Source organism: Paramisgurnus dabryanus, chromosome 16, assembly GCF_030506205.2.
Source record: "Paramisgurnus dabryanus chromosome 16, PD_genome_1.1, whole genome shotgun sequence".
Lineage (NCBI taxonomy): Eukaryota > Metazoa > Chordata > Actinopteri > Cypriniformes > Cobitidae > Paramisgurnus > Paramisgurnus dabryanus.
The window spans coordinates 35,924,565-35,943,863 of record NC_133352.1 but is presented as its reverse complement, the minus strand read 5'-3'; the positions used below and the strand labels follow the sequence as shown (position 1 = coordinate 35,943,863).

Here is a 19,299-nt window from a genome sequence, read left to right as displayed (position 1 = left end):
TTGAGCCGAAAGAGCCGAATCAATGAAAAGAGCTGGACTGCCCATCACTATTACACATGAATCACGTAAACGTTTGCATCCCTTTATACGTTTGTTAGACATTTAAACAAAAACATTTTTATAATTGAAAAAGTTTAAATATTTAAGTTCAGGTACTTACTGGTTATCTTTTATCCTTCTGCCTTTGAAATCTGTCCGTTATGATTGATTGACGCGGCGTAACTGCTACTCCTGACGGTAACCCCGCCTATTGGTTAATTTGATTGGCCGCCGCTCGGATTGCGTTAACAAGAAGCTCGTCTTCTATTATGTGATTGGCCAGTGGCACTCGTCTTTTTTATTTGATTGGTCATCTCAATCATTTTTGACAAGGTGTTCGACGTAATGCTGCCATTACAGGAACTGACAAACGGATGACGTTAAAATACCGCGAGAGCAATTTGAAATCAGAATAATGCCCATGAAAATTCGAGTCGCTCTCGCAGTACTTTGATGTCATCGGCGTGTAGGTTCTTGTTGCACGGCATAAATAAACTGCGCATCCTTAACATCACGCGAAGGTTAACTGACACAATGATTTGATCTTTTTTAACACTTCGGCAGGCAAAAGCACAGTGAAACATATCGTGTATTTCTACAGTATCTAAAATCTGATTGTACACAATGATAGTTTTCTTTTACTTAGTCATTGAAGTCAGAAATCTGCAGCAGGAATAAACTCATGCTACAATGAAAATTGCGCAAAAGCAAGTTTAAATCGAATCGATCCATAGGTTTTCTCAAAGCAATGTTATCAAAACTTTTAAATTCAGGAAAAAAATCTTCTGGAAGTTCAGGGTCATTTGAACAAAATAATCTTGACCCATGATCTAAAGGCATGTTTATGTGATTAAAATGTAGACATGTCCAAATATATTAGCTTCTTTTAATACAAAACTAACATTTTATTTAATAAAGGTTAAATTAACATTCAGATTAAGATAGCCTGAAAATCCTTCAATTCTTATAATTATTTATTATTAAACACAGTATTTGAAATGTGGCTTACAATCACTAGACTGATCTGGGCCACAACCACTACACTGATCTGGGCCACATACCTTCCACTCACAACTGGCCCAAATGTTATCTGCCATCATGGATCCAGTGCCATCATTGCCACACCTGGCCCATACTTGGCTGACATGTTGCATGCCGTTGCCGGCAGCACGCCAGCAGTGCCATCATGAGGCCACATTCGGGCCGTGTCCGTCTGCTATGTGGGGTATATATATATATGGCTTATTGCATACAGTCAGTAAACTTCTATTTGCAGATTTGAAGAGGTTATCTGATGGTAGTTACTGTAATGTTATATTTCTACTTGTGTAATGAGTCAACTGTGAAATGAATCAAAAGTATTGAATTAGAAACAATTTAATCCTGGTTTCTGTTTAATCATAATTAAAGAAGTGTTCAATTAAATTAGTGTGTTCAATATTGATGTACCACTTTACAACCACCACAGATTTATATTTTTTTGTCATCTATCACATAGATCCACATGAGCTGAATCAAAATGTCAGAATGGTTCATTAGAACTTAACAAATTGAATCAACCAAGACTGAAAGATTCAGTTCACACCCTCTGAGAGCCATTGACTCTCTCTCATTTATTGACTTCCTTATGCTGTTTGACATTGACTGATGAACTAAATCTGTCTGAATGAGTCAAAGAACTGATCAGGATTAAATAGTCTGGTTAAACAACCTACATGACTGAATCACTTACTTAATGACTGAATCAAATTCATTCAAACTGTCTTGTTATCTGCTTGTTATGTTTTATTAGAGACAGGCAAGAGTGGGCTGATCTAGAACCTGTTCCACAAGATGATGGACCCAATCCAGTGGTGAAGATTGCTTATTCAGAAAAATGTAAGTGACTTTTTATAAGATAAACATCTTAAACAGCAGTGATTCTTTTCTACTTAAATTGAATGATCAAATTTGCAGTGTTTAATGTAAGGGTTTGCTTTTGCAGTCATGGATGTGTTTGATATGTTTCGGGCACTCCTGAAGAATGATGAGAAGAGCGAGAGAGCGTTTGCACTGAGTGCTGATGCCATCGATCTCAATGCTGCCAATTATACAGTATGGTAGGACAGATTTTCTCAGTTGAATAAATAAATACACTAAAGCCCACTGCACTTTAAATGACAATCAGATGTCATGTGTCTTATGAACAGAGTTAAAGGATCAGTCCATTTTCTTAAAAAAATCCACATAATTTACTCACCACCATGTCATCCAAAATGTTGCTGTCTTTCTTTGTTCAGTCGTGAAGAAATTATGTTTTTTGAGGAAAAAAGGATTTTTCTCATTTTAACGGGAATGCACCAGTTAAAAGCCATGCATGTGAAACGTGTGTTTCTGCAGTTTAACCAATTGAAACATTTTCTGTGTTAATATAACCCAAAGGCTTGGTTTGTCCCTTTCTGACCGAACAACACTGGGTTGAAAATTTAAAAAGTGTACACTACAAAAAAGTATGGGTTATTTTTACACTTCTTGCATTGTAATTTAACATATGCTGAGTTGTTTTAACCTGGGTCAAACACAACCATTTTTGGCCAACCCAACGGCTGGGCCGGAATGAAAACATCCCAGCATTTTTAGTCTATTGAAACCAAAAATATAATCTACAATATATTTTGCTAAATATAAAAAAATTTTTATTCCCTCTTGCTGCAGGCATTTATGGTCAAAATGAGAAAGAGGCTGCTTTGATCGACATGATGGATGATTTCCTGGTGGAGATTCAGGCAAAATACATTAAGCTTATTTATCAGGAATATGTAAGTAAATCATTTAAAACAAAACTGTGCTGTCCTCATAGCAACACAAGATAACATATGACAAGATTGCATACACTGTAAAAAGATTCCATAGAATTTACCGTATTACTGGCAGCTGGATGCCAGTAACTTACTGTAAATTTAAATGTATTTTATTTACTGACAACAGTTTGTTCAATGTTAAATGAACATTAAACATTAACAAGTCTTTGTCTTACAGAATAAAAATATAAAATAACAGCCTCATGCAAAGCATTCTGGGAACCAAAAATCCTCATCAACCTTTTTCTGGGTTTTTCCTTCAGATTTTGTTTCCCAGAATGCTTTGCTTGAGGCTGTTATTTTAGTTTTATTCTGTAAAGATACAGACTTGCTAATGTTTAATTTTCATTTAACTTTGAACAAACTCTTGCCAGTAAAAAACATAAATTTAAATCTACAGTCAGTTACTGGCATCCAGCTGCCAGTAATACTGTAAATTCTACGGAATCTTTTTACAGTGTAGCTTTTCTCAAAATGCACAATGATTTCTCTCATAGGAAACAGGAAAAGAAAAATATCTGAAGGAACTGCCTGAAAGTCTTGGGCGCTTGGAAAAAATCTTAAGCAGCAACAAAGGAGGATTTCTGGTTGGCTCACAGGTCACTATTGTAAATTAAATTAAACTGTTAAATAAAAATGTTAATAAAGTATGTAAACATTCAACTCACATGTAATGTTTATTAACTGGAACAGAAATTTTGATGTTTGTTTCCAGGGGCGTCAGTTTGTGTTGAAAAGTGGTGGGGACAAAAGATCAGATGAAAAAACATGACAGCAGGACGGGAAAAATATTGAATAATGACGCATAAAAAATGGGCAAAAAACACACCATGAGCACACAACGCAACTTATGTGACCCTGGAACATAAAACCAGACAAACACTGCAAAAAATGATTTTCAAGAAAAAAAATTCTTAGTATTTTTGTCTTGTTTTCAGGAAAAATATCTAAAAATTCTTAAATTAAGATGCTTTTTCTTAATGAGCAAAACGACCCAAGAAAATAAGTCTAGTTTTTAGACCAAAAATATCAAATTTCAGTGATTTTGTGCATTAAACAAGCAAAAAAAATCTGCCAATGGGGTAAGCAAAATAATCTTAAAATTTTTATTAAACACTAAATTCAGGAAAAATTTGCTTACCTCATTGGCCGATTTTTTTGCTTGTTTTATGATCAAAATCACTTAAATTTGATATTTTTGGTCTAAAAACTAGACTTAGATTTAACTATATTAAATTATTTTAGATATTTTTACTGAAAGCAAGACAAAAATACTAAGAATTTTTTTTTTCTTGAAAATAATTTTTTGCAGTGTGCACTCAAATAAAATGACTTTCTTACTTAGTATTTTTGTCTTGTTTTCAGTAGAAATATCTAAAAATTCTTAAATCAAGATATATTTTCTTGATTAGCAAAATGATGTAAGAAAATAAGTCTAGTTTTTAGACCAAAAATATGAAATTTAAGTGATCTTTTGCATGAACAAAAAATCTGCCAAAGGGGTAAGCAAATTTTGAATTTTTCTTGAATTTAGTGTTTTTTTAGAAAAAGTTTCAAGATTTTTTGCTTAACCCATTAACAGATTTTTTTTTTGGCTTGTTTTATGCACAAAATCACTTAAATTTTATTTTTTTGGTCTAAAAACTAGACTTATTTTCTTTGGTCGTTTTGCTCATCAAGAAAAAGCATCTTAATTTAAGATACTAAGAATACTAAGAATTTTTTTTCTAAAAAATCCTTTTTTTAAAGTGTAACACAAGCCAAATTATCTGCCAAAGGGGTGAGAAAATTTTGCTTAAATTAAGTTTTTAAGAAAAAACTAATCTTATTTTAAGATTTTTTACCTCACCCCATTGGCAGACATTTTTGCTTGTTTTAATCACAAATTCACTTAAATTGTATGTTTGGTCTAAAAACTAGACTTACTTTCTTAGGTCATTTTGCACATCAAGAGAAAGCATCTTAATTTAAGAATTTTTAGATATTTCTACTGAAAATAATACAAAAGTAGGAAAAGTAGGAAAGTCATTTTTGCAGTGTATGTCGCACAGGAATTGCTTGATTTTTCAGAACATTTTAACCAAATGCTTTCAAAAAGTGGTGGGGACAAAATCAGCCATTTCAAAAAGTGGTGGGGACATGTCCCCAGCGTCCCCAGTGTAAATGACACCTATGTTTGTTTCTTTCATCCACCGATTTCCTTTGCCGACTATCTGCTGCTGTCGATCCTCTTATATCATCAGGTCCTCTCTCCATCCTGCCTGGATTCTTTTCCCACCTTGAGAAGTTACCTGGATAAAATTTCTTCAAGACCCAACCTGAAGGCCTACATGCAGAGCGATGCTTTCAAGAACAAACCCATCAATGCCAACGGGAAACAGTAAAGGCATCATAAAGTCTCATGTCATCTGAAATGCCCACTTTCAAACACATACTGTAGTGACGGATTTCCAAAGCTGTACATTTTGCTTCAATAAATATGTTTTTCCTGAATTGAAATACAAATCAGTGGTGTGTGTTTAATTGCATAAAGCAAAACTTGTATCTCTTATAATGAACTATTACTTGAGCTGAAGTGGAAGAACCAGATATGATGATAACGTCAGTGTGACACCTTCTTACACTACTGAAATAAGCCAAGTCACAATGAAAAAAAGATACGGATTCTGCAAATATTAAAAGCAGAGAAGGGACTCAAAGTTCACAAGTACATAAACAAAGTACAAACACTTGAGTCAACTTGAAATTAAATGATATACAGTTAACATTAGATGTGATTAGCACCTGTCAGGCAGCTAAAGGTTAACAAGTGTTAAATAACTTACAACCAAGGATTGTTGCAGTTTTTACTCATCATATCATGTGTAAGTGTGTTGCATAGAAATCGAACCCATAACTTTTGTATACCTAACGCAATGCTCAACAAAAATACGTTTTGAGATCACAACCTGAGCTCTTTTAAACTAAATTCTAGTTTGTTATTGTGCAGTTAACTATAGACAGTACTCTCTAGTGTCTAAACCTGTTACCCAGGTAAGATGAGTAACAAGGCTCCTTAGAGATGCTTAGAAATGCTATGGCAAGAAAAGCATAAACGTGTTAACTGACAAACACAGATATACTGAACACATCCAATATTGTATGCAGGATATAAAGAGGCTACTTTGATAGACATGATTAATTAGTAAATCTTTGGAATAAATAAATCTTCTACAATAAAACCCTATTAACAAAGGCACTGTAAGCCAATACAGTACAATAAGGCTGGTTTTCATTGGCTATTGACATTATACTCTATTTGGTCTGTACTGGCACAAAAACAGGAAGGACAAATATCCACAGGAACTTCCTGAAATTCTCGCCCTTTTTGAAAAAACTCTGCCCAGAAAAAATTTAGATTTTCTATTTTGCTCATGCATGAATTTAAACATTTAAACTTTTTTAAGTTAACATGAAATTACATGAATTTACTCACTTAACATATGTGTATGATTTATCAGTGCATATACTGTATGTTTCTTTAGTAAACTTTTATTTCTGGACTCTTATATACACAAGTATGATAAACAGGCTGATTGTTACTGCATGTATTATATATGCACGGCATCTCCTTTTACATGCCGTACAACAATCTCTGAAAAAATCTTTGCATATATCATGGTGAGTAGCTAAAAAAAACTTGCACGTATACATAAGCTTTCCTCATTATCATGTCATACTTTGGACACTTTGCTGCAGTACAACTTAAAACCCCTCAAAGGAGCAGACATGACCTTCTGATATCAATCATTTGATTTGATTTAACATGACTGACTATAAGCTGACTGTCATACAGTATACATGATCCCTCTGTCAGTATGCATGCAAAGTGAACTGTCAATTCATGCCGTAGTGTAAGTGGGCTACAGCAGTAGTAGACTTATGCATGCATTTAGTGGGCTGTCAGCAGTATGCATGCAATAGTGTTAGAGTGCATGTTAGCAGTATGCATGCAATGATATTAGTGGGCTGTTATTAGTATGTATGCAATAGTGTTAAAGTGCATGTTAGTAGCATGCAATATTAATAGTCAGTAGTATGCATGTAGTAAAAAGACTTTGGCATAAGTAAAATCTTCTGAATGTAGTATGCAAGCAGTAAATGGGCTGTCAGTAGTATGCCAGCAGTCATATGCACTGTATCACAGTCACGCGCAAGAGGCGTTTGCGTGCGTGCATGACTCATCAAAAACTCGGCGATTATATAAGGAGCCGCGAGCGAGTTTCTCTTTGCATTAAACGCAGGATCAACAGCACGCGCTCTTTCTAAGCACATCTGCTATTCTTCAGTCTATCTTACACGAGTAAGTACTGTAGCGTCTAGATCTCCTAATGCATCTTCAAATTATTATGACTTACATTTTGACTTGTAGTTATTTGTCTCGTATTTATTGTGCAAGGTTTTTGAGTCGAATTCGTTGCATTGCAATACTACAGCGTTTTTATAAAACTACCGACTTCATCTTGCAAAGCGCTTATGAAATACTGAAAGGTTGTTTTGTAACACTGTAAGCTTTGTGCAGCAGTTATGGAAGGATAGGCTGGGCAACCTTAACGAAAACTTAAGTCTTTTAATTGCATGCTGTACTTTGTTATTTAATGTTTGTCAGTAGTAGTAGTAAATGTTATTCAAATATTTTACAATCACTGGCTTTTACTTTGATTACTTCCTGTTGGGTGTTCACTGTTCATATCTGACTTTAATCTCGCTTTACTCTGTTTTGCAGTGGCTCCCTACACACTCACATACTTCGCTGTTAAAGGTTTGTCAAATGTCTATTCTTTGAACTTGTTACACGATAAACCCTCAGAAAAGTCTGGAAGGTTGTTCATGAATCATGACGTCACGTGCTTCTCTCGAGGCATTAAATATCATGCACTTTCTGCAAACAAAGGAAGTTTTACATTACTCCAAACACAAGCTACACTTTATTTTATTAGTTGGTTTCATTTGCATGTGACTTTTACAAGCTTAAATTATTCTAGTTGTAAGCTTTCTTCTTTTATTATTTCAGCAATATTATTTTAATCATTATTTGTAACAATTTATGAACAGCTAATGGATTAATGGATTAATCTTCACCAATAATCTTTGGCAGTTTGTCTCCCAGCAAACCAACCAGCTCTTAGTTATCCAGTCAAAGTCTGGTTTGCCTATTTGTTTAAAGGCATCTGACCCAGATTTGATAGGAGGAGTTTCAATGTATCACAAATAATTTCATAGCTTTCCTCAGCCCCAGTTTTTAAACTTTAATACGATTTTATGTGTTTTACTTGGTATAATCATGTGACTTTAGCATGCAGTTGCTATGGTAACAGCCTCTTGACCCCACGTCATGTGTATCTTTCAGGCAGATGCAGTGCCTTGAAGATTTTGCTGGCGGACCAAGGGCAACAGTTGAAGGAGAACCTGGTGACCTTTGATGATTGGATGAAGGGCGATTTAAAAAAATGCTGTGTGGGTTATCATCACTCTTTCATTTTACTCAGAAATCTGTTTTAGTATAGATTAATCATTTAAAATGAAATAGACCTCGACACTGATGTGTGAATAATTCATGCTTTGTTTAATCTGTCATTTCTTGAATTTCTGAAGTTGCTTTTTTATTTTAGGTCTTTGGACAGTTGCCCAAGTTTGAGGATGGTGACTTGGTCTTGTTTCAGTCAAATGCCATGTTAAGGCATTTGGGTCGCAAACATGGTAATAATTCCCATTTTACTGCATTCAAGTAAAACAATTATCACCTGTCCTGGAGAGATGATTACAGCTTTATGGCCTGGTTTCACAGACAAGCCTTAGCAAAAACCAGGATTAGGCCATTGGTAAATTAAGATATTTAACCATCTTTTAAACACGGCTTAGAAAAAGATGTTACTGGTGTGTACCCTGAGATAATCAATGGCACTGGCATATTTTAAAAGGGACATTTCACAAGATTTATGATGTCAAATAAATCTTTGGTGTCCCCAAAGTACATATAGATAATTTATTATAGCATATTAAAATTTACACTTTGTACGTGTGAGCAAAAATGTCTCGTTTTGGGTGTCCTTTGATCTCTGCACTAAATGGCAGTGCCGTGGTTGGATAGTGCAGATTAAGGGGCGGTATTCCCTTCTGACTTCAAGAAGGAGACAAATTTCAAGGAGCTATTTTTTCACATGCTTGCAAAGAATAGTTTACCAAAACTTAGTTACTGGGTGGATCTTTTTCACATTCTCTATGTTGATAGAAGCACTGGGGACCCAATTATAGCACTTAAAGGAACAGTATGTAGGATTGTGGCCAAAACTGGTACTGCAATCACACAACTGGTTGCCAATACACAAAATGACAACATAAACATCAGTTGAGGGCTGCAAATCCACATTTTAAAAGACAAAATCCTGGCCAGACCACTGTTGTCAGTGATATAAATATTTGAAATGAAAATGATTTCTTAATGTCTAGTGACATATCAGGTCCATTTTATGATTAATTGATCTACATTTCTTACATACTGTTCCTTTAAACATGGAAAAGTCTGTCTGTGAAACTGAGGGTATATGTTAAAAAAGTCTTGGTCACTCCATTTTCTTAAACCGCATAGTTAATGTAGTAGTATTTAGATTTTCTATAAGCTTGGTATATGACCAACTACCCATATTTTAGGGGACATCAGCATTTTTGTGTGTGTATTTTTATTTATTTTTTTAATATCATATACATGTGTATATGTACGTTTGTACTATTGTGTCTGTGATGTATATGTCACACAATTTAAACTGTGCTAATCCACTGTTATAAATCACCGCTCTCCTCATTCAGGTGCATATGGAAAGAACGACAGTGAGGCAGCCCTTATCGACATGATGAACGATGGGGTAGAAGATCTGCGCCTAAAATATCTCAAGATGATCTACCAGGAATATGTAAGTACCCAGGAATATGTGGGTTTGTGATTTTAATCTGCTTTGTCAATGGTTCATTAGATTTTTAAAGAAGTTATTTTTAAAGATTTTTTTTACTGTTCTCTAAAAAATCTAAAATTATTACCCAATCTTACAACAGGCTAAGTTTTTTTCATGAATTGTTTTCAATCCTCAATACTTAAAATAACTAAATGATGATAATTGAGAATAATTACCTAATGGTTTCCATAGCTAGTATTAATGTGATTGTACAGTTACTTGAGAGATTTTAGATTCACATGGGATCAGATACCAGGCTCAGGTGTCATTGTTTTGTGCTACAGGAGAACATTAAGTACTTGTTTGGTTGATTTCCATCTATAGGAGACCGGCAAAGAAGCTTACATCAAAGATCTGCCCAATCATCTCTCAAAATTTGAAGCCTTTATGGCCAAAAACAAATCTGGATTCCTGGTTGGTGATAAGGTGAGATGTCTAGTCTTAAAGATTTCAGAAGTTGAAATAATGTGTGTTCACACATAAAAATCACATTTATTAAAGAAAACATTGTTTACCTAATCTCATGATTTTTTTTTTTTTTGACAGATCTCCTTTGCAGACTACAATCTGTTTGACCTTCTGCTGAATCACAAAGTCCTTTCCCCCACCTGCTTGGACACGTTCCCTACTCTCAAGGCTTTTGTGGACACATTGTCTGCTCGTCCTAAAATCAAGGCCCTCCTGGAGTCTGATGACTTTAAGAAACTGCCAATCAATGGCAATGGCAAACAGTGATTCATCAACACTTTTTCATAGATTCATTCTCAAAACCATGGTACATACTGCTAAAAGGCCTTTATCGGTGCTCTGTGATTAGCAAAATGTCTTTGTATGAATATATATTTTGTACGTTTAACTGTTTTGATGGTTTTTACTAACTGAGGTCTTTGTAAGAGTTACAACAAAAAAGCAACATTAAAACTTGAAGTGAACGGTTTCAATGGTCTTTTTCTTAATATCTAGATACATTCAGACAATTAGAATTTTGAACTTTTTGTAATTGCATAAAATAATAAACATTTTATTTTATTTTTAAATTGGTTAAAATGTTATTTTTGTTAGCATAAAATCTTAACACATTTGAATACTTTGTAACTGTAAATCCATGCTACTTTTTAGTCCTTTGCCCCTGTGTTTCACAGACGGAGATTCGCGAACCCCTGGTGGTTTTCGAGGGAATTTGTGGAGTTGATGAAAAAACTATAATTAAATCACAAAAATGTAAATAAATAATTTTAAAATAAAATCTTAATAATACACTGACAAAAATTATATATTATTTGTTTTATCTGCATGTTTACACAACACTACAATATCAGAAAACAGAACTCACGCAAATAGGACAGATTTGTACCATAAAAGAAAAATTCAGAGAAAATTATAATAACAGGTAATAATATGGCAGTGAGAAATACTACTAATAAAAATTAAAACCGATGAAAAATGTTTATGAAATTAAACATGCAAGTGTTTCTTAAATGTAAAATGTTGGTATACTTAAAACAAATTATTTTTTCAAGGCGGTTCTGCTGACAAAAAGTTTGAAAATTCCTGCTTTACATTTTTACTGTTAATAAAAAATAAAGTTAACATTTTTATTAATACTTTATAAATCATGTTATACAATACATGTGTTATTGTAAAGTAAAGTGTAACGCGATGACCCGGATAGGGATTTTCATCTTTATTTTTTATATTTATATATTTACGTCAACTTGTTTAAATATATTTTTCTCGTTTGCCTTTTTATATACTTAAGTACTATTTTGAGTGCGATTTACTTTAACAATGCAAATAATCTTTGTTAAAATTGCCCGACTTGTATTTTGAAATCTTTCTGCGGTTGACGTTGCTGACTTCGCGCATCTGTCAGCGTTCCTCATCTGTAGTTAGGCTCAGGTGTAGTTTGTAAAAATGTCTTCTGTGGAGGAAAAGCCTAATTCTGTTACAGAGGATTTGGAGGAGGACGGAGCTGAGGAGGAGAATGAAGCAGAGGAGGTGCTCATGGACTTTAGGGAGCCCGTTAAAGGAGCATATATTTTCTACAAGTGAGTTTAGCAGTTAGCTTAGCATCTTTACTCAATGAGTAACGGCTAATCGCTTCAGTTAACAATATTTACTGCATTCAAACTCTTATCTTCTATCGATTATAGAATATATATGACTTATTGCATACAGTCAGTAAACTTCTATTTGCAGATTTGAAGAGGTTATCTGATTTTATTTACTGTAATGTTATATTTCTACTTGTGTAATGAGTCAACTGTGAAATGAATCAAAAGTATTGAATTAGAAACAATTTAATCCTGGTTTCTGTTTAATCATAATTAAAGAAGTGTTCAAATAAATTAGTGTGTTCAATATTGATGTACCACTTTACAACCACCAAAGATTTATATATTTTTCATCTATCAGATAGATTCACATGAACTGAATTAAAATGTCAGAATAGTTCATTAAAACTGAACAAATTGAATCAACCAAGACTGAAAGATTCATTTTCACACCCTCTGAGAGCCATTGACTCTCTCTCATATATTGACTTCCTTATGCTGTTTGACATTAACCACTGTATGTTTTTTCATTGACTGATGAACTAAATCTGTCTGAATGAGTCAAAGAACTGATCAGGATTAAATAGTCTGGTTAATTAAAGAACCAACTGTCTGTTACTTAGTTACTGAATCAAATTCAGATGAATTGCATCAAAGTTCACAAACTGTCTTGTAATCTGCTTATGTTTTATTAGAGACAGGCAAGAGTGGGCTGATCTAGAACCTGTTCCACAAGATGATGGACCCAATCCAGTGGTGAAGATTGCTTATTCAGAAAAATGTAAGCGACTTTTTATAAGATAAACATCTTAAACAGCAGTGATTCTTTTCTACTTAAATTGAATGATCAAAGATGCAGTGTTTAATGTAAGGGTTTGCTTTTGCAGTCATGGATGTGTTTGACATGTTTCGGGCACTCCTGAAGAACGATGAGAAGAGCGAGAGAGCGTTTGCACTGAGTGCTGATGCCATCGATCTCAACGCTGCCAATTATACAGTATGGTAGGACAGATTTTCTCAGTTAAATACATAAATACACTAAAGCCCACTGCACTTTAAATGACAATCATGTGTCTTGTGAACAGAGTAAATGCTGAACCTGTTGTTTGATGTCTGCAGGCACTACAGGAGAGTTTTACTAAAGGCTTTAGATAAAGACCTGAGAGAAGAGATGAGGTATATCACAGCCATCATTGAAGATCAACCCAAGAATTACCAAGTCTGGTAAGTCCATCCTAACCTAAACTAAAAGCATTACTAGAGTACAGTCACAGTTATGACACTTTTATCCAAAATTACATCCACATGAGGAATGCAACTTGATTGATTTATAAACCAGATAAATTAGTGTGTTCACACAAAACTTTAAACATTTAAATTTCTTTACAACTACCTAAAACAGACCCAATGCATGTATGTGCATTGATCATAATTGCTCATCACTGTGTCTTTGTCATACACGTGACCCCAGGCATCACAGACGGATGGTGGTGGAGTGGTTAAATGACCCGACAGAAGAGTTGCGGTTTGTGGCAGAAATTCTCAGTCAGGATGCGAAGAACTATCACGCGTGGCAGCACAGACAGTGGGTCATTCAGGTACTTAACTAATCTAGAGACCGTTACAGAAGACCCCCTAACAGGTGGACAACTTTAATGAACTAATCTGAGTCTGTCTGGCAGGAGTTTAGACTGTGGGATGGAGAGTTGGCGTACGTGGAAGAACTGTTAGAAGATGATGTGAGAAATAACTCGGCCTGGAATCAGAGACACTTTGTTTTAAGTCACACCAGTGGATTTTCTGACCCTGCAGTTCTGGAAAGAGAAGTACAGTGAGTACATTAATACCGACTGTGAATAAAAGTATGTATAGAGTTTGTTCAAGACCCTTATTAAAGTTGCAACATAGAATGCATTTAAACTGTCTACTGTACATTCAAGCAATGCTTTAAAATGCAATTCTAGTGCATTTGAAGGCATAACTGATGATGTTTACCAAAATACCATTTAAAAGTCATGCATGTGAAACGTGTGTTTCTGCAGGTACACGCTAAAACAAATCCAGAAAGCTCCTCACAATGAAAGTGCCTGGAACTATTTAAAAGGGTGAGTGCCATAAACAGATGAAAGCAGTTTAATGGAGGTAAACTTTGGTAAGGAGTGTCTCCATATTTGAATTCATCTGATTTCATTTCAGAGGATTCATTGTAATCCTTTATACAACCAGCAGATGGCATCATTGCCTATTATTAGATGATTCTGTAGGCCAGATAGTCAAGCATTTGCATCTTTGTTATACATCATGCTTTGTTAGTTCAGCACTTTATTATACATTAATATATATATTTAAACAATGTATGTTAATGTTTAACTGTTTAGTCACATTTTTAGTCATATCTAAAATCATCCAACCATGCACCTGGTGCAGTATGAATGACCTGTAATAAAGTCAGTGGGTTTGAGTTGGCTAAATTAACATTTGTAGTCATTATATAATTCCAGTACTTGCATTTTTGTTACTTTATACTGTGTTTGTATTTGTAAGTGAATTAACTAAATGTTTCCTATGAATATATTTACATATAAGTTGTTTGTCTTGCAATGTTTGTACTGTTTTAATTAAATGTGTGCGTTTGTGTACGACTCAGGATTTTACAGGATAGAGGGTTGTCCATGTACCCTGGACTGCTGGAGCGGGTGACAGATCTTCAGGACTTGTGCAGTTCTCCTTATCTAACTGCTTTTCTGGTCGATCTCTACGAAGACGCTCTAGAGACCAACGACTCCAACTACAACCAAGAAGAGACTCTCAACAAGGCCCTTGAGGTGAGATCTTACTTCACACAGATTTGTAACATATGTCAGTATAGAGTAAATAACAGTCCTATGTGAATAATGTGTTTTCTTAACCATAAACCACACAAACACATTGTATTATACACAAATTAATGTTGTTGTTGTTTAGCAACAAAATCGCCGGTGCTCTTTAAAAAGTTTGAAAATGGCTGACCTACAGTAATGCACAATAGACACCGTTTCCCTAAACTGTGTGTTTACTTGTTTGTTTTTTTATGCGTGTATGTGACCGTTAAAGTGCTGATAGGGCTGCATGCGCTAACGCTGAGATGAGATGATTGTTGACTTGTGTCCAAAGTTCCCAACAACTTATTATAAGGATTACAAAACAATCTATTGAAATGCATTATGATGTTGCTTTACCTGGTTATTAGCATTTATGCGAGACAGCAGGTGCACCACTACTTAAAGGCACACCATGGAACTTTTTGGCCACTTGGGGGTGCTATACATGTATTTTTCACGTCTAGCGCCCCTAGAGGCCACAAGAGCCGCAGCACTGTCGCAAAGGAAAAGAAGACAACTCTTTAGGTCACAAAGTGTGCCCTCCAGCATGTCATGTGTCATATGAATATAATTTCATGGGTTTTATTTTCATCAAAGGCAAAAAAAAAAATAGCGTAGCTCACGTTTACAATACAGTTGTTACGGTGGTCACTTGATTAAAGTTTATATTTAACAAATATTGCCCTAAAGAGGAATCTAACCCGGATCGCCCGTGTCGTAGGTCCATGACGCCACCACTGCACCACAATGTCACGTGATATAAGTGGAAAAATAGTGTTTGGGTGCTAGACAGGACTTAAACATGCAAGCATTATCACATTACTTACTAGTACAAAAGCATGAGGGCCAAGTCAGCATCAGTAAGAAACCACTCCTCCTTCTTTTCCTTCGAGCGAACCCTGACCCAAAATTGATCCTCGTCCTTCTTTTTATTCTGTCACTCTCCCGTTCTCTCTTTTTGGTCTCCTCCGACAAAACCTTGTTTTTTTTTCTTATTTGCTGCTTCGGCCATGAAAATAAATAGATGCGCTCTCGCGTCCGAATTTAAGGAAGTGGAGAAAGTGACGTATGCCGTAAAGCAGATTGTTGTAGTTTTTTGTTTTGTGATCGGGCTACTACCCAAAACCCCAAGTTTAAAAGTAGGAGTAAAAGCGATACAGACCCTGTCAGGCTATGGTGGACATGTCATTCAACCTATTTTAAGTCGATGTACCATCACAAGGGTCTTGAAAATATAGTAAAGTGTCACTTTAAGAATTAAAGGAGAGATAATGTGGGAGATTGTGATTGACTGTTAATTGTGGGGTGCGTGGTTGTTGGTAGTGGGGTGCAGCGTGCTGGAGAGAGAGATTGTTTATGTGCGTTAGTAAAATAAAGTCAGAAATGTTCACAAAGTTTTCTACTGTGTATCATGACAAAATATATTAAATAATTGTATAAAAAATTATGAGATTTTTGATCAATGAAATAACGCATGATTGTTTAAATTATGCGTGATCGCAAAATAACGCGACATTGTTGATTTTGCGCTGTGTGTCGTGATTGTGGAATTGCGAAAAACTGGAAGGACTGTTAATAGTTATGTATATTTAGGGCTGGGTGAAAAATTCATGAAAATCAATCGATATCATGATAAATGACATCTATATTCCAAATGTCAAATTTAAAGGCAGATTTGTGAATGTTCTGTAAATATACTTTTAAAGTGTGCGTGCGCAAGCCGGACGCTGAAAGAAAGTACAGTATACTGTACCTATTTTGTCTGCTGTGTTCCAGGCTTTGATGAAACCTGCGCGTCCAACATTACACAAAAGGAACATTTTTCACGCATTTGGATTCTGTGATTCTGTCCGCATCGTGGAAATCATAGCGCCCTAAATGAATAACTTCCCTCTTGCATCTTATTCCACTCTTTTAAGTCTAGTTGACACTGTGATTGTGAACACAGTGCATAAACGTTATTGAGCACTTATCGAGCTGTCATTATTGTTTTATCGAGAGAAATACCGATATCAAATCACCCAGCAGTATGTATATTATGTTGCAATTCTGTCAAGAGATCCTTCTAAAAGTGACATAATGCACCTTTAAATATTTTATTATATTTAGAATATGTGTTTTGTCAAATCCTGTAGTGCTGATCTGTATGTTTCATTTTTGGGTTCACCCACAACAACTATGTATATTTTATTGAAACTTAATATGTAACCATTTTGAGTGACGGCTCAATACAGAAATAGACAACATTCACATCCAGTGTGATTAAGGTAAATGAGGTCATTGAGAATACTTAAAGCCCCTGTCTTAAAATATTAACTTGATAGATATGAATGAATAAATGTTCTTTGATTCTGTATTAATAAAAAAAATAGATATGAAACGTTTGGAAGTTGCATGCATACCTTTGAGAGCTCAACTCCAGCACAAAAAGAAAATGGGGCCAGGAAAGTGTAATGTGCCTCTGGAGTATTTCTCTGTGTTTTCCTCTCTGCGTCTGAGCAAACTTGCGGATGTTGTGTCTGTGTTGAGGTTAATGAGATTTCATTGCTGTGAGATCCTCTTCCTGTGTTGCCACGATGATGGAGCAGAAAATGATTTTCTGTTTTCAGGCCGCGTGCAGACGCAGTCAGAATCGCATGCATATGGAGATGAGAATGAAATGCATTCACAGTATTTTGGGGCTGGCTGCATTCAGCGATTCAGGGAAAAAAATCTCTCCGGGTGATTTTGCATTTAGTCTTCTTAAAGATAAAACTAAATCCTTGTGATATGTTTTAGGTTTTATTATGAAGACCTCATGCAAATCCTCCATGTTTCTGGAATGTCTTGAAGAATTCGTCAGCATGTTAAGCAGCAGACCTGAGATCAGTGACCTTTAGTGAGACTGTAGAGTGCAGAATATTGATGAGAGAATCTGAAGAGGCTTTTACTGCTGCGCGGGGAGAGACGTCGCCTTCACTGCTCCACCACATTACTCTCTTTTACATGAGAAAATGTCACAGCTGCATTTAGACTTCAACATAGTTTGCACAACAATGTCATGATGTTTAAGAGTATACAATGATTGATTTTAATCCTTATCAAAACCATGACAAACCTGGACCAGACCTGGACTAATCTGAAGTACTTATGCAATAGATCCAGGCTCAGTTTTGGGCGATTGCATTCATACTTTGTCCCCACCCATTTTTTGTCTATCTTTAACTGTAACTCTTTTCTTTTTGTTGTTTTTAGCTTTGTAAGTTACTGGCAGAGGAGCAGGACACCATTAGAAGGGAATACTGGAATTACACGTCCCGCTCTCTCCAGAAGACATACAGCTCGGCTGACTCCGCCCCCTCTTCTGCTGACACCCCTTCTTCCTTGACCCATCAGCCCAACGAGGAGCCTAGTGACCCCTGAGCTGGGCCGCAGACCTAAACACATGCTTAGACAGAGCAAGAACTTAGAAATGTTGTGATCTGAGAGGACTCTTCATATGTGTATGAGTAAACGCTGGCTGTATTTGGATAAGCCTTGGTGTTCTTGTAAGTCAAAGAAGCAGTTAGCCATAAGAAAACATTTCAACTGTAATGAAGAATGAAATGAAATTGTATAGTAAATCATAACAGTCATCCCAAGTTTCTCCTAGCACATGCTTTGGCTTAATTCAAAAGATTTCATTTCTCAGTGAGTTACTGACATGCTTCAGGTGTCTTTTGCCAGAAAAATCTGCTAGCTGGTATCATAAAAAAACCTCCTTAACCTGTACACAGATTTTTGTATGTTCAGAAATTATATTATAATAATGCTAAAGGTTTATTTTTTTGCCCTACATTTCCTGTTTGTTAGAGATGAAAAGAAGATGTGAAAGTAGTTTTGATGTTTGCAGACATGAGGTAGCCTGAGAGCTTTTAAATCGAGTCTGCCAACATTTCATTAACATTTAAAAAGATCAAAATGCTTTTAGATCAGAGTAAAACTTTCAGTAATTGCAGCTTACAAACATAATAACCAACATGATCTCTCAAGCATTTGTATGTTGTACATTTGAGGATTTGTGTAATCGCAGATGCAAAACAAACTGCTGCTTCATTAAGAGCTGGAGTAGTTATTTGTGGTCATCGCAGGTTAAAATATATTGAAGGATGGTTTGTGGTAAGGAGCCCTAGATAGATTTTATGTCATATTTTTTATGGTTTTGTCTTCTGCATTAAAAAACAACCTAGTATAGGTTTATTTATAACCCAACATGGGTTCTGTCTAATATTTACCCAGCATTGGGTTAAAAATAACACAGCAGAATTTTGATTGGTTGTACTGCGTTCTTGTTGTTTGTAGAAAACCAGTAAATTAATGTAAAGTGTTAAAAAATATCTAAAACATACGAGGCGAAGCATGAACTTTGAATAAAGGCACAACCTAAAAAATTGGTTATTTTAAAGCGATGAGCATAGCAGCTAGGTTACAGTTAACCCAAAAGATTTTATATTTAACCCAAAAAAAACAACCCGCCGTTTTGGGTTGGAAACAACCC

General features: G+C 35.3%; 2 protein-coding genes and 1 long non-coding RNA gene across 3 annotated transcripts; all 3 read left to right on the top strand.

Annotated features, from left to right (window-relative positions):
- Positions 1-1,803: 1,803 nt before the first annotated feature.
- On the top strand, positions 1,804-3,488 carry LOC135719174 (uncharacterized). Its single transcript, XR_010521022.2, has 4 exons — positions 1,804-1,917; positions 2,024-2,138; positions 2,734-2,837; positions 3,377-3,488. It is a non-coding gene; the product is annotated as an uncharacterized lncRNA (long non-coding RNA).
- A 3,583-nt stretch (positions 3,489-7,071) lies between these two features.
- Positions 7,072-10,805, top strand: gstp1.2 (glutathione S-transferase pi 1.2). The gene is made up of 7 exons (XM_065263927.2): positions 7,072-7,221; positions 7,645-7,680; positions 8,269-8,375; positions 8,531-8,618; positions 9,726-9,829; positions 10,193-10,294; positions 10,415-10,805. Coding segments are annotated over exons 1-7 (627 nt in total). The 5' UTR covers positions 7,072-7,220; the 3' UTR covers positions 10,604-10,805.
- A 900-nt stretch (positions 10,806-11,705) lies between these two features.
- On the top strand, positions 11,706-19,073 carry fnta (farnesyltransferase, CAAX box, subunit alpha). Its single transcript, XM_065242265.2, has 9 exons — positions 11,706-11,916; positions 12,618-12,703; positions 12,810-12,924; positions 13,042-13,146; positions 13,394-13,520; positions 13,605-13,753; positions 13,965-14,027; positions 14,570-14,747; positions 18,018-19,073. The coding sequence occupies exons 1-9, from the start codon at positions 11,783-11,785 to the stop codon at positions 18,183-18,185; spliced, it is 1,125 nt and encodes a 374-aa protein (XP_065098337.1). The 5' UTR covers positions 11,706-11,782; the 3' UTR covers positions 18,186-19,073.
- Positions 19,074-19,299: the final 226 nt, after the last annotated feature.